The following is a 16197-nucleotide window of genomic DNA, read 5'->3' as shown; positions in this document are numbered from 1 at the left end:
CCTGGAAATTCAGGCTTTTCCAATGCTGTGCCAGGATAGGCTGAATAAATAAACAAGTAAATAAACATATAAATAAATATAAAATGCTATCTTCCTCATGCTTGGACTTGCATGATTACTATGATTCTTGGTTGCAAACTGGGATATTCCTAGTAGTTCGGGGGTAGGCAACTGCCTTGTTGGAGGAAAGGTATTTCTTTTTGTTTTAAATGGACCCCTACAGCCCTAGGTAGTGTACAGAGCAATTTGGCAACATTTTCAACCCTTGCAACCATTTTAGCCCCTGGAGAAGCCTTTTTCTATGGGGGCATTTTTAGTAAAGGTTTTTAAGGTGTTTTTTTTTAAAGGGGTGGTTGTAGGGCTCACAAGTAGATAAGCATAGAAAGGCTCCCACATCTCAGAGAGGCTTTACTGCTTGCTTATAATAGGTGTGAAACTGCTAGTAAAAACCCCAACTCTTGTGGTTCTTATCTCCATTTGTATGTTTGAACGTGCACCTTGCAGAGTTGCAGCTCTAGCAACAAGGCATTTCAATAGGAAAACCTAACTAAAGTACCTACATCTGTATAACTCTGTACTGAACAAACTCTTATTGGAGTATACCAGTTGAGTCTCCCTTATGCAGAATTCCAAAATGCAAAATACTCAAATGCTCAAAAAAACAACACCATGGTTGGCTGAGATAGTGACACTTTTGTTTTTTTATAACATTACCTTCAGGCTATGTGTGTAAGGTACAGTATATATGAAACATAAATGAATTTTGTGTTTATACTTGGGCTCCATCTCCAAGATATCTCATTATGTATGTGTATGCAATTACAGGCATTCCAAAATCTACAAAATCCCAAAATACTTCTGGTCCCAAGCATTTCAAATAAGGAGGATTCAACCTGTATTATCAAATAACTTGGCAGGCAATCCTATGAACTGATGTTAGTCTCAATGATCTGATCTGTACTTTAAAGTTTCTTTCTTAAACAGATTTTACTCTCCTTTTCAGCTGAAAACAAATCACCACCCCGCTCTTGTGGCTTGAATCATTCGGATTCTCTTAGCAGAGGGGATCGCATTGATGCTGTGACACCAACAATAGGGAATAGCAACAACCAGTTGAACTCTTCATTTGTTCAGGTGTATGTTCCAGACTACTCAGTGAGAGCAATCTCAGACATTCAATATGTCAAGGTAAGGAAAGGAAGAAGGGCCTTCCACCTGACAGGTGTAGTCTGGTATGGTATGCTGCATGGACTGTAATTCTGACTGTACTCTAATCTGGCATCCAGAATTTGTTGTTTTGGATTGCTGGAGCTCATCATTTTCTCTCGTGAGAATGATTCAGGGAGGGATTATACCCTTCTCCCTCCCCCCTTTTCTTTTCTTTTCTTTTCTTTTCTTTTTTCTTTTTTCTTTTTTTTTTTTTTTTGGACAAAGATGTGCTTCTAAAACAATGTGTGCTCAGGTAATAAAATATGGAAACTTTTGTGGGGCAAAATCAGGAGGTAGAAGGCACTTTCATCTGTTCCTGTTGATTCTAAGCTTTACCTGCCTCCTATTGCCTGCCAGTTCTTTCTCATAGGTGCTCCCAGTCCCCTTATTAGCATTCCAAAACACTTTTGGAAATGTTATGCTCGTTTCTTCCATTCTTCCATTCAGCAGTTTCTGGGCTGTCAATACTTCCTGCCTTTTAAATAAGTTATTATACTATATATTATTAATGGTGTGTGAACTGTTATGACTTTGAGGTAGTACGTGAGTTAACTAACTTCCCTTCTATATGTTCTTCCATCATCAATCTAAATGCAGCACAACTAAGTTGTCTTTCAGGGATGGAAAGTTTCCAGACCACAGGTCAAATGGCACCTGTCAGATCTCACCTCTCACTAGCCCTGCTCTCCCCACACACCTGTGCTTGTAAATGAGAGACAAAGAACTCTGCTTTATCATTTCAATCTGCTATATGAGATTGTCCATGCCACCTTAGTGTGAGTGGAGTGATTTTAGCCTGTGGAATTGGTTTGTATGTCAGTTTGTCAGTGGGTGCCTCCTTTGTGCATGCTTGCCTCTGCATGAGATTGGGGGGTAGCCCCACTCATCTTTTGTACTGGCTCCACCCATTGTTGGCTTGTAGCCCTCGTGCAAAAAAAGTCACTAATACGCTCATTTTATGGATACATCAGTAGTTTGTCTTCCCCATGCTATCACAAGCACATTAAAGCTAGTAGAAGCACTATATAGCATTGGTGAACATTACACAAAGGGATACAAGTGTATGTAGGAATTTCTCATTTCTCCATGCTAATGGAGCAAATATGAGATTACAGCTCAGTGGAGCCATTCCGCACACATCATGAGCCTCTTTCAGGCATCTGCTATTTGGCTGCAATAAATGCTTGGTTGTTATGCCCTCTTTGTTCTTCCTCAAATGGAAAGCAAAGGCTTTTATTCATCTTAGTATTCATAGAGTCTGTCCTCACTTGTCAGAATTCTCTGGGATACCTCTGGAGTATTCTGGCCTGACATTCCCCACAATCTCCTCCCTACCTGCTCTCTTTTGCTGTGGGTTTTCTGCTCTTGCAGTGAATGACTGGCAGCTGTTTTCTTGCATGGTCCCCACTCATCACCTGGTGCCACTGCTGAGGTCAGAATGAGGTGCCCACTCATCAGTCCTGTGTACCTTGTTCTGACCTCAGAGCAACTCACATCCACAGTGGCAGCGCTGGGCAGCTCACAGGGACCGCAAGTGAAAATAGCAACAGCAACCACCATAGCTGCGAAGAGAGCAAAAAACTCACAGGAAAAGGTTAATTATTTAAATGCAGGTTAAGGGCAGGATACCCAAAATTGGTTAGATGCATCTGATTTGGGATTTTGGCCCTGCATCGTGTAAACAGGTCGCAGTGAGCCCATGGGGGAGTTTGATGTAAATCACCCATTTAGACAAGCCCATAGATTGCCATCATGTCTGCCTCAAAAATGTTGAATGTTCATAAATATCTTGCCCAGGAAAGTATTTGTGTTACAGTTGAGTGCAAATTGCTTATTAGTTTATTGGAAGTCACTTGAGAATTAATGCTTAGTTACTAAGCAGTCCAAAATTTGCTCAAAAGAACATAAAATATGTCTGTTTAATAATAACATGACTATATTTGCCTTACAGAGTTCAAAGGACCATGTAGGTAATATGGAAAATAGTCAAATATCCAGGATGGTTAATTGTTGTTGTTTTTAAATGCTTTTGTTCATATTACATCTCACATCAAACCTATTAAACAGTTTGAAAAATCAGTGCACATTTACACTTCTTAAAAAATTAGCATGACTGACGATATCCTGCTGTCCTTATGTCTTTACTTGCTTTGCTTCAGCTTCTAAATTCAGTATATTGTTTGCAATTTGAGGATTTTCTGAAATTTGGTATCCCATCTTATTTCAGGTTGTAGGCTACAGTGTAGCATGGTGCTTAAGATATGACTAATTCAGTTCAGAGTGAAGAACTTTACCTTGTTTTTAAATACATGAGAATTGTTGCTCACTCCAAAGATCTAAGTAACTATGTAATGGTAATTTTTTTTTTTTTTGAGAAAATGGCTTAAAGGGGGATTTGTTTTTATAAATTCTTAGAAATTGCTATGGACTATACATGTTTTTGTGTGAAACAGTTGGTTCATCATTATATAAGAAATGTTCCAGATGTTCATGAAGTAATTTTGAGATAGCAAAGGACAGATTGGGTTGAGTAGAGATTTATGGGCTGCTGCTGAACATGTTCTCCTAGAGAGAATAACAGCAAATAAAATGTTACTTCTCTCTTTTCTGTGTTTGCATGTGCTTGGCATAGATCTCAAGACAGCAATACCAAAATGCTCTAATGGCATCCCGGATGGATAAAACACCTCAGTCCTCGGACAGTGAAACCACTAAAATAGAACTGACTCTTACAGAACTGCATGATGGTTTGCCAGATGAGATGGCGAATTTGCTGAATGAACAGAACTGTGTAACTCACAACAAGTCCAACCACAGTATGCACAGTGAAGGCGCCATCTAGGAGCAGACACACAGCATCTCATTCTTCATCTGCCCTACATCCCAGCCCTCGCTCTATTCAGCAGGACCAGTTTCTTTCCTCCCTCATGCCTTCTACCTGATGGACACCATTACTATGTGCTTACTAAGCCCTGCGCTTCCAGTGCTCTGAGACCAAAGACTTCATGCCCATCCCGGAACAGAAGAAAGAAACAAGAAAAAAAGTGGTAGTTCAGAGATATAACATAGGACAAAAAAGAAGACACAAATACCTACGCAAAGCCTGGGGATAAGCTACCCTTCAGGCGTACCTAACAAATTTCTTCCTACCAGAGCAGAATCATGTTTATTTTTCCAGTTAAAAGAGAGATTGTGTTTTTTTAAATAAGATTATGCAGTTTTAAATGTCACAGGGCCTTTCCAGTTAAACTTTACTATGTTGTGAATTTGCCCCAGTGTCCTATCTGTCCCTTGTCATTTTGTTTTTTCCCCTTGTTGAAATGGCAAATTGGTACTAGAATGTATTTGTTTTGTAAAGAAGAAAGATTGAATGAAACTTAAGGAACCTCTGTCACCTCTCTGTTGGGAGATTGGGGAGGGGATTGTTCTCTTTCTGTCCAGCCTCTGTGAGAGGAGGTGTTCTGGGGCTTTGCATGCAAAAATTCCTCTTTAAAGATTGTATTTTATAGTTCAGGAATGTAAAGGGGGAAATTGGCCTGTGCCTAATGGAGGCAAATGTTTGATTTTTCCAGAGGGAATACTTTCCCCAAAAGAACTGCATATAGCATTTTTATTTAATCTGAGGAAGTAATGGTGGTAATCCCTGCTGCCTCACTTGTGTTGAGTAATTACCTGGACTTATTTTTATTATTAAGAGTCTGGTACAACATAATAATTGATCTGTCCTTTAATTTGAGCAAAGATCAGGGTTGAGATTCTGTTGGGGAGTTACAAACATGTAACCTTAGAGTTATGCATTTGTAACTTTGGGTGTTCATAATCCCTATGTATTCCCTAGTAGGGGACTGTAGAAGTCCCCAGTCTCTATTTACTAGGAAGTAACTCCTGCAGTTGATGGGTATCCATTCCCGTGTTGCTCAGAAAGCAGCTAAATGAACTTTCCACCCACCCCCTTGTGTGGGTTATCTCCGATGAGAAGGGAAATTGCAACAGGGACCCTGCTTCTGCCTGTCACAATGGAGATCACCCCCAGGAAGGGCTGAGAACTTTGGTTAGCAGCTTCCAGAGCAACAGGGGAACAGACCTCCATTGATCACAGTGGCTGCTTTTCAATAAATGGTAAATGAGGGGTTGGGCCAGGAGTCACTGTAAAACCACATAACTATGGTGGTTATGCATTTGTAACTCCTCAACAGGGTCTACCTTGGAAATAGAGGTAAGGCAGCCCACCAATCACTAATCCCCCCCCCCAATATGCTGCTATGCTAATAGCCAAAGTGAATCCTCCTAGAGGCTTTTTTCACTGTAAGGTACCTGCCACTGGATATTGAACCACCCTCATTTTTTCTAGGTTTTGCAAAAGTCTTTCAGGATAAAATGAGCCGGTGTTTGATGGTTGTGATTCTGTTATACAGATGGTTTCTTCTGTTATACAGTGCATTTGTAACTTCTCAGTTCTCTCTTTTTAGGAACCGCTTTTAATGAGCAACACAAATTGGCTCCCTGGGCCTGAAAAAAAGACTATCAATCCCTTCAGGATTTCCCAGCGCCCATAGTTTAGGAGGCTGTAAATTTGGGTGCAGAGCTCTCTGGATTATGCCTTTGAGCAGCCTTGCTGGATGATGCAGGATTATAAAATTCAGCATTGTTGTTCTCTTCTTATTGCTTGTAACAGAGAAGACTGAATAATGCTAACTGTTATACATCTCTTGAGAGGTGGGCCTGTTCTGCACAAAAGCTAGACCCCATTATCTATGGACTGTGATTCCTATTGCCATCTTGATTTTCCCCTTTTTATTCATGTTTTGTCAGAATCTGGGTTGTAGTAATGCCTCACAATCTTCTCTGTGGTTGGAGGAATTCATCATAGGTTTAGAGATGAATTTGCTCATGCAAATACTTTTAGGAAAAAGTATATTCTCCACATCACTTACTGTATGTTTCTACATGAAGTTCATTCCATAATGTTTTTAACAGTACTGTAGCTGTAACTCAACAGTTACAGAGACAAATAGTTGCTTTTTTTCATGGAGCCTTGTGTAACAAGGGATGGCAAGGGATGCTATTTCATTACCCAGGTAGCTTATCTGTCATTTCAGAAAAGTCCCTATGGAGTCAATATGATTGGAAAAATTGGACCTTTTCATTTTTTAAGGGAGAAGTTTAAAATTTTTCTATTTTATTTTTCTTTATCTCTCCTTTTGACAACATTTTTAGGGTTGCCTGGAAGTACTTAAAGGTAAGTGCAGAGGAGGTTCTGTGTTTCTTGCCACAGCAGTCTCACAGTGCTGCATTTGGGAGTGGTAAAGTACTGTTGAAAATGTCTCCATTATAAGCTGGCACAGTGTAACACAGGTGAGAAAAGTGTCCACTCCCACCTTTTTTGCAGCCTTCCAGATATCCTCAGACCATGTGCATGCATTTGCACACACACACTTTTTTGAGTTGGGGGGGAACACCCAGAAAAGAGAAATCACCTCTGTTAGAGGCCTCCTGAAAACCTTTAAACAATTCTCAAGCCTACCTAATCCAATTCCCCCACCATCAATCCCAGGAATAGCAACCAGAACTCAATTCAGGTTGTGGTCTTCAGCTTATTTCCAACCAATATGGGGTGCTGAAGCCTGGCACAGGAGCAAAAATTGGCCCCTGCTGCAGTTACTTACCACCTTTGTATCATAAAGAGAGAAAAATAATTGAGCACGAATGGGATTCTTATTTTATTTCAATATTTCATGCATTTCTCTGTCTTAAAAATATATTATTCATCACACACACTGAAGTCTACAAAGTAAAGATGCACAAATAATTTTCCTGATCTATCATAAGTACCTTTTGTAGGGTCTTCTTTTAAAGTGTTGAATTCTTACTACCCTGTAACTGCAATTAATAAGGCCTGGAAGGGAACATACAAAGTTGGGAGGTCGATGACAGGTTTCTATATCCTGGGATTTGGATAAGTCTCGTCTCAGTTTTTCTGTGATACAGAATGTGCAGCAACCGAATACTTAAATGAGGTCACCAGCCAAAGCCAGGTTATGTGAGGATGTTCTCAGTTCAGATAATGGACAGCATTACAGAACTCGTCTCCTTGATGTCACTTGATGTCAGCATTTTCATAGCAGTTGTCCTCTTCTTTCTGGTGAGAGATCTCTCTGTTCCATAGTGCTCTAGACTTGAATGAACATATATCTATATATGTGCATTCAAATGTAATACAGAAAATTCACGCACATCAGGCAATACGAATTTAGCCAATGTCCCTAGGAATATTATTCGAATAATTTCAGAATACGTTTCCCATGTTACCTAATGATTATAGCAACTATTTCAGAACGTTAAAAAAAATAGAACACATACAGAAGAAAAATGTTTGCTTTACATCACTTGTGAAAGGTTCTGAAAAGGGATCCTTGGAGCCCTTTCCACTCAGATGCCACAAAGCAGCATGCAAAGTAGTCCGCCAGATTATTCTATTACTATTCTTTAATACTCAAGTCCTGATAAAATATCCAATTAATGAAACTGGTAACTTTCCTTTCCTGACTCCTGCTGCTTTTAGTCCCCCATCTTTCTGGTTAAGTGCAGTCGGTAATTTTTTTTATCAAGTAGTGGCTATTCAGCCTTTGTTTTATTTTCTGGAACTGAACAGTTTTTTAAACAAAGTTCTTTATGAAACAAGATTTTTGATAATGTTCTAAACACCTAACTCTGAATAAATTTTGCAGAGTATGGTAAATGCCTTTGAACAGTATGAGACCTTGCATTCTTGTTTTAATGTGTGTTGGCAAGTTTTGGGAAAAGAATAATTAGTTCATGGTAACTCTTACAGATATCACATGAAGCATGAAAACATACATTTATGAGCAAGAGGAGGCATCATAGGCTTTTGTGTGTCCAGTTTTCCTATCTTATAGGTGTGTAGGACCTGAAGAGAATCATTGCTCTCCTTAGTGATCTCTGAGAAATCACACAAATGAGTCTTGGTGCCTACAGAGTTCCCTCTTCAGAACATTCTGGAGCTGGGCAATCTTTGGTGGAAATCCCTACCCACACTACACATGTCCAAGTAGAAAAAGCTCCGACCGTTAGGCTATGTAGGCATTAGCTAGAAAATTGGGAGGGGCTCAGGGCTAGGCAGATCAAGACCAATGTGTAAAAAGACCCATTATACACTCATACACTTCTAGTGTCCCACATGAGTATGTATGCCTTTCTTGAAGAAACAAATCTTGGCAGTAACCTCCAAGACTACAGTGCAAATGTTTCAATTGGTACAACTCACAATTTTCCTATGCACTTGTGGAGGTACAAGATGTGGCAGTGTTGCCCAAGTATGTCCAAGTATCTTTCTATATATTGTGATGGTTGTGGTGGTGGGCCTTCAAGTAATTTTGGGCCTTTTGCTACCCTAAGGTGAACCTATCATAGGCCTGTTACAGTCTGCCAAAATAAAGCTGCTTCGGGTCTCTTTGGAGGTATGCTATTTAAATGATGCATGGGTCCTAAGAGTCCGGAGGTTGCGCCAAAGCCACACTCCATTCCTAAGCACTGGAGTGCAGCTTTGGTGCAGCTTCTGGATTCTTAGGATGCATGCATTATTTAAACAGCATTCCTTTAAAGAGACCCGAAGCAGCTTTATTTTGGCAGTCTGTAACAGGCCATAGTTTCCTTGGCAAGTTTCTTCAGAGGGGGTTCGCCATTGCCATCGGCATCCTCTGAGACAGTATGACTTGCCCAAGATCACTCCGTGGGTTTTTATGTGCCAGCGGGGATTTGAACCCTGATCTTGAGTTGTAGGCCAGTGCTCAAACTACTGCACCACAATAGCTCTCTTTCTGTATAGCAATACATAATGTGGCTTTATTCGTGAATGTATGTATCTTTTTTCTTTCTCTCACCCACTTTTCTTTTTACTTGTAACTTGAGCCCCAATTCTTGGAGAAAGTTGGGATATAGCAACTAGACATCTAAAGGATGACATCTAGAAAAAGTGAAAATAGCATCTGATCCTTTCAAGTGCATGAAAAGTGTACTGTTCTTTTTTTTTTTTATCCTCACACTCACATTGGATTTGCCATGGTTTAGTACTGGAGGGAGATTTTGAAATTTTAACAGCTCAGTAGCAGGAAAATTGAGTAGGGTCATGATAGCATTGGGAGGGGGGGACCTAATAACAACCCTCTGCCATGCAACAACAACAACAAAAAGACACTGGCCCTCTGGGTCAGGGATTGACAGATGCAAGTTGAGGGACTACTGGGGAATTCAGAGACACAGTGGCAGTGGGTCTGACTGAATAGCAAAAAGGAGCTTTGTTCAACTTTGGGGTTTCATGTGATCTTTCTAAACAAAGTGTGCTGCTTCTGGTCTCATTGCCTGGGAGAAAACCATTGAGGAATGACTGTACCAGACTTTGAAAGCTCCTTTGAAATTGCACCTATATAGTGACTCCACCATATGATCCCGTTCATCATTGTTTGTACATTAACCATTGCTATCATTTTTCTCCATGCTGCTCTAAAATGTTACTTGTAGCAAATTGTGGGCATACCACTGAACATGAGTTTTAAAGTACTGTAGTTTCAAAAACTCAAAGGCACCATCATATCACCTCTTAACCTCCTCTTCTCCAGGCTAAACATCCCCAGCTCCCTAAGTCATTCCTCATAGGGCATGGTTTCCAGACCTTTCACCATTTTGGTCACCCTCCTTTGGACACGCTCCAGTTTCTCAACATCTTTTTTAAGTTCTGGGCACCACAGTTTAAAAAGGATGTTGAGAAACTGGAGTGTGTCCAAAGGAGGGCGACCAAAATGATGAAGGGTCTGGAAACCATGCCCTATGAGGAACGACTTAGGGAGCTGGGGATGTTTAGCCTGGAGAAGAGAAGGTTAAGAGGTGATATGATAGCCCTGTTTAAATACTTGAAAGGATGTCATGTTGAGGAGGGAGCTAACTTGTTTTCTGCTGCTCCAGAGGCTAGGACCCGGAGCAATGGATGCAAACTCCAGGAAAAGAGATTCCACCTCAACATTAGGAGGAACTTCCTGGCAGTAAGGGCTATTCGACAGTGGAACAAACTCAGAGTGTAGTGGAGTCTCCTTAGAGGTCTTTAAACAGAGGCTGGATGGCCATCTGTCAGGGATGCTTTGATTGTGATTTCCTGCATGGCAAGGGGTTGGACTGGATGGCCCTTGCGGTCTCTTCCAACTCTACGATTCTATGACTTTGAATGCTAACCAAAGGAAGGAACTAGTAGTATTCCTTGCCTAAGAAAACCCCCTTAAATTTATAAGGTCGCCATAAGATGACAGACAACTTGAAGGCACACACAACATGCACCACATGGCTGTTAGGGGAAGGAGGCCAAAGATGAGTAGATGTTCAGTTGTTTGAAACACCAATATTACCCTGCATTTAATTATTATTATGTCTGTACACCTCAGACAAAAGCTAAGTTATTAGACTGAACCCTGTTGTAGTTATTGTGGGTTTGTTTTTTTTCTGGTAAGAAAATATCAGTCTGAAAGGACCCCAGATGCACACAGAATTATGACTGAGCGCCCTGATTCCCCCCCCCCCCAAAAAACTGCCACAAACCAATGGAAATGTGACGCAGAAATAAGGTGAAACCCTTTTTAGTCTCACACAACACCCGGGGGAAAAACCCCCCCCCCCGACATGTGTGAGTGCTACCCTTGTTCTATGCAGCGGCAGCAGGCCTTAGAAACTTCAAACCATGGTGTCCTCCTGGGATGTGTAACAACTGGTAAAGAGCAATTTGATTCTGGTGCAGTGTCCTCCCCCTCCCCATCATTGAGCTTCTTTTCCTCCTCTGTAATGCCCACCCTGGTGCTTCTGATGTAGTTTGTCTTTGTTGTTGGGCCAATTCCAATATATAGCCTTAGCCATAAACAGCTATACTGGGGGTCCTAAAATATCAAAGGAAAAAAGAAAGCTTGCTGCTTCATTCCTTCTCCATGATTTGATGCAAAATGCATCTGAAGTGGACTCCCAACCACATGTAATTTTTTATTATTTGATGTCTGACTCAATTACTGGGTAAATTACATGCATATTCACAATGGTCCTGACAACGGTCCCTCTTCAGCAGAGTTCCCCCTGCTTTTCAAGTCAATCAGGTCCATTGTGACATGAGTCCTTCTCACCCAGGTTTCACCAGTCTACCTATTTTTATCTAGTCAGTGCTGGCAGCTGGAATTTTCCCCACTGAAGTGCCTGTCTCTAGCTGAAGTGCCAATGCTGCTAATACCAATGGGTTGCCTTTTGGCAAAGGGTTTGAAATGCAATCTTCTGGTGGGTCCTTGAATTAAATGAGCAGCAACTGAACCTGATTGATAATATAGAAACAATGTAGGATTGCTATTCATTTTTTACAATTGGAGGAACTGAGAAACACTGATTCCTCTTGAATTGTTGCCTTCTGTCTCAACTTTTCCCTTCCAGATGCAGGATTGGGATAGTGAGAAATTAAGGTTTCATCTGGATCTTGTCCTGTTTCTCTCTCTCCCCTCCTCTTATACACACATGTACATACACAGTAATACAGTGATTTACATGGTGCTGTCATTTTAATCAGGGGAATTACTGCCAAATTAGTCAGGTATAGAGCCCAACTTTTTAGTGTCAAACAAGATGTTATGGGTAGATAGATACATGTAACATTTATCTATTTTTTTCCTTAAAAATGAAGTTATCTTGAAGACTAGGATGGAACAAATACTTTGTTTTTTGTGGTCTCTGCAACTCACACGTAGAGATTTTTAATTTTCTGTGTAGCATTTTTTCTCCTCATACCTGGTTGTGGCAAAATTCTGTCCTTTTCATCACAGTAAATTTTGCTCTTCCCTGCAGCCTTTAGAAAAGTGGGTGATATTTCAGGAGTTTTAGATTTCATTCTTTGACTAGTGGCCATGTTTACTTCAGTTTCTAGGAGTTGGAAGTCCAAAATATCTGGATGACCAAAGGCTGAGAAGCATTACTTTAGAGCTTGTGACAGTTAAAAGTCAGACCATGGCATGCATGTGCCTGTTGGCAGAACCCAACTATCCACCAGAGTACCTATGCTGTTGTCTACAAAGTAGAGGTTACACCCTCCTGGGGTGTGCAACACCAGCTGAAGGGCTCACAAGCACTGTCCCATCTTTCCTAGCTGCTGATCAGCTACATGGTGCACTGGGTATTTTCAAATTGTCCTTGCGCGTGGTGGGAAGAAGGAACACAGATTCTGCTCCCAGCTAAAATAGTTTCTTCTTCCCCCGGTGTGCAAGGGGCAGGTGGGGGAAGAGGTGTTTTGTGCTCCCAGCTTGAGGGTATTATGATAGGAGGTACAGGATACCTTCTTTCAAGATGTTTCAAAAGTGACATATACCTGCATAACCAGGAGTTCTACTGGTGTCTGTCACCAAGAGGATTCTGGTTCTTCTAAGCCAGGGGTAGGCAACCTTTTTGAGCCGGGGGCCGGGTTGCTGTCCCTCAGACAACTGGGGGGCCGAAGCCAAAAAAATAAATAATTAAATAATTTTTTAAAAAAAATTAAATATATAAATAAATCAGGACAAATGTAGGACAAAATTTTCAAATGGAAGACACTTTTTTAAAAAAACAGAGGACATGTTAAAAAATTTGCTGGTTTTTTAAAAAATGTTAATATAAATGCATGTTTCTGAGGCTTCTATAGACAATTGCCCCCCAAAGGCCCCAGCGGCAATACCGGGCTGGGGCCGGTCCCAAGGCCTTGCCGGGCTGCATCTGGCCCGCGGGCCGCAGGTTGCCTACCCCTGTTCTAAGCCTCTTTGCAAAACATCTTGCACTTGAGGTCCTGCTTGTGCTGTTCCTGAGTTGCAGGACTTGTTGCAATCTAGGCCCACCTACTTCCATTCGTGCCTTCCATAGTGAGAAGTAGGCCCCCGGAGGGTGCAGCTGAGACTCCAGAACAAGAGTAGTTGTTGTCAGGGACTCCTGTGGGTCCTGTTTATCCATGATGTACTTCAGGGACATCTGCTGCCTTGTTTTTAACTGACCATTTATTATGCGAGTACAATTTCTGTGGCTGCTATCCTGTTTGTTCAATGTAATACATTTCATTTGCTATGAAAGTGTGCTCAATGCTGTATTTATACTCCCCAAATCACTCTCCATAAAAGTTAGATCAAATATGGCAGTTATCAAGTATTTGTCCCCTGACTGTACCTCACTGAACTGAAGGGAAAAAGCAGATTCAATTATCCATGGTTTGAAAATATTCCAAAAATATATAAATTAAAAAAAACACACACACACAACCCTGATTTTGCGTTTTTATATCAGGATCACAGTTATACTATGCCACTGTATTTAATGGGACTTGGGCTTCTGTGGATTTTGGTATCCACGGGGAGCCCTGGAGCCAAACCCCAGCAGATACCATAATTCCTTAAAGTACAGTAGCAAGAAAATGCCTTTTAGGATTTCACAAAATATGGGAGTATATCATTCCAAAACCAAAGCTCCTAATTTTCAAAAACAATTTCTTCTCAGGGGCAGTGTGTAAATTATTTTCCATCTAGATAGAAGTCACAGCATTCTGTGTTATGTCATCATATATTATTAGTCCCATATAAAAACAAACATTCCTATGCAGTTCATCCTTTTGCTTTCAAAATCCTCATGCTGCATAGACTACCAGTACTTATCATGGCATTGCTTTTTAAGACTGCAATTTGTTTCCATATACCGCTGCATCCCAAAACCTCTGTACTTTCCCATCATGTGGGATTGTTGTTAAATTGTATCATATTGTAAATTATTCAATTTCTTCCAGAATTGTAATATTCTGCTGACAGTATTCCACATTGACTATGTTTGTATAAAGTCTTAAAAAGCACAAATGAAATGTATATGTTTCATAAATGACTAATAACCCAATGAATTACTTAGTGGTATTACAGATTTTCAACTTCTATTTATTTTGAACCTGATTTATCTGTATATTTTTGCGATTTTATTGAAAAGGTGTATTTCTATTAGATAAATGATTTTTCCCTGTTGTTTTCCTGTTCATGATTTTTTTTTTCACTGCAAGCTTCATTTTATTTACAAAGGGCAACTTGGAAAATGTTTAATTATTAGTAGCTTAAAGAATAGAGAAAGACTTGTGCTTTTGAGAGTATTTTGGTAGCCCACTTATAGTTACTGGCAGATCTGTCAATGTTCCTTTAGTTTCCATTTCTAGAGAGCAGGAAAAAAGTTGACAGGTTCCAGTTAAGAGTCAGCGTACACACTGGTTACATTTCTTCTAACATGGAAGGGAAACTTTAGAATTGTATGTTTTAATAAGTACTCTATGGATCCCATCACTACCCCCTCCCCCCCAATTTCTTTTTATCCTATTCATGGCAGCTCTTTGTGTTCCCTTCCTGCTTGTCTTGTTTCTATATAATATTAAAAGTGCCATTTGTTGTTGTTTTTATAAATCTGATAGCTATGTATTACATTCTTGAACCAACAACCCAAGTGCTTTCCTCCTGCCCTCATGCAAGCATCAGATCAAAACCTGTGTGTCTTCTCTTGACTTTAGGTATTCTATAATAGGACATACATATAAGTGCGTATGGGAGAAATGCCAGCATCTCTTCAAAAGATATCCTGTCTCTGTTTCTACAATTGACTAATGTCTCAATTTAGCTTATGCAAGGGAGATACAGTACTCACGGTGTAACTTATTTTGAGGGGAGCAACACCACAGATTTGTTGAGTATAGACAAGTGAAGGCCAACTACAAAAAAAATCTTTACATGTACATGTATCTTAATGCTCCCCCCCCCCTTCAATTATACAGTGAGTACCTCTTCATAGTTTGTCTTTGCCAGTCCAGATTTTGTATCCTATGGACTCTGGCCGAGGGAAAGCAGGGAGATAACCAGGAGATCACTACCCTCAATGGTAGTTTCTGTATGGTGAGAGCATTACAGCAAGTCAAAGTATATAGAAGCAGGAAGACTTGGTTACTTTCATTTGTGAGAACAAGAAAGCTTTTATAACTGGCATATGGAAATGCATTTCCTCCCCAGTATATGGTAGGCTCACAACATATCTCTCACTTCTCTCCGAATATCAAAGGCAAAGGAAGAAAGCTTCAGAAGAAAAAATGGGCAATCTTCAATCCACTGGGCATTTTATGGGGCTTTGCTACTTCCCAGCAGGCAAAATCCTTTTTTCTAAATGGAATATCCTGAAAAGCAATAATGACTGCAATAGAAGCATACTTGGTTGGACACTACATTTTGGCATGGAAGTTTTTCTTCTCCCTGTATGCAGAGGACAGACTTACTTGAGTCAGAACAGGAACAGAGTTGCAACCAGTTGGTATTCTAGACCCAACTGATCTTGTAAGCTGCCAGAAGGAGTGACTGGGAGCAGTGTAACTATATTTCTTAGAAATTAGTCAGGACAGTTAGAAAGGAGAGTCAATGAGGATACCTAAGTATCATCACATGATTTCAAAGGTTAAGTGTTTACCTGGTTAAAACCCAAGTGCTAGTTTGTACTGCCGGAATTCCCCCAAGGAGCACAAAAAAACTGGGAATGAAAGTGTGACTTAGGGGTGAAACAGATGGCCCCCATGGGGTAGCTTGGAGCCACCCCATTTAAGGCTGGATTGGGGCTGTGGCAACCACGCACTGCGGTCTCAATCCAGCCAGCTTCCGCCCCAAATAAGAAGTGGAAAAAATCCACTCCTAAAGCCGCCCCTTTCCTTCTAGAGCTGGCTTTTTGCCAGCTCTAGGGTGCGTGGAGTCTGATGCCACGCCCCCAAGTCACCCCGAAGCTGCCCGGCATGTAATCACCAGCGCGACTTCAAACGCCATGCTCCCAAGCCAGTTTAGAGCCAGCTGAAGCTGTCGGTCTGTTCTAGCCCTTAGTCTGACAGCTCTGCTGGATATTGAAGTACTTTTACATCCCATCTTTCATCCTTGAAGCATGGGT

At 40.7% G+C, this 16197-nt stretch overlaps 1 protein-coding gene across 1 annotated transcript in view; it reads left to right on the top strand.

Annotated features, from left to right (window-relative positions):
* The window catches only part of CNNM2 (cyclin and CBS domain divalent metal cation transport mediator 2), a 147399-nt gene extending 138774 nt beyond the window's left edge, over positions 1 to 8625 (top strand). The window contains exons 10-11 of the mRNA XM_042459817.1: positions 985 to 1188; positions 3842 to 8625. Coding sequence (XP_042315751.1) covers positions 985 to 1188; positions 3842 to 4051 — 414 coding nt within the window. The 3' untranslated portion in view covers positions 4052 to 8625. The remainder of the gene's footprint in view (positions 1 to 984; positions 1189 to 3841) is intronic.
* Positions 8626 to 16197: the final 7572 nt, after the last annotated feature.

Source organism: Sceloporus undulatus, chromosome 3, assembly GCF_019175285.1.
Source record: "Sceloporus undulatus isolate JIND9_A2432 ecotype Alabama chromosome 3, SceUnd_v1.1, whole genome shotgun sequence".
Taxonomy (NCBI): domain Eukaryota; kingdom Metazoa; phylum Chordata; class Lepidosauria; order Squamata; family Phrynosomatidae; genus Sceloporus; species Sceloporus undulatus.
This window is presented reverse-complemented; position numbering and strand designations above follow the sequence as displayed.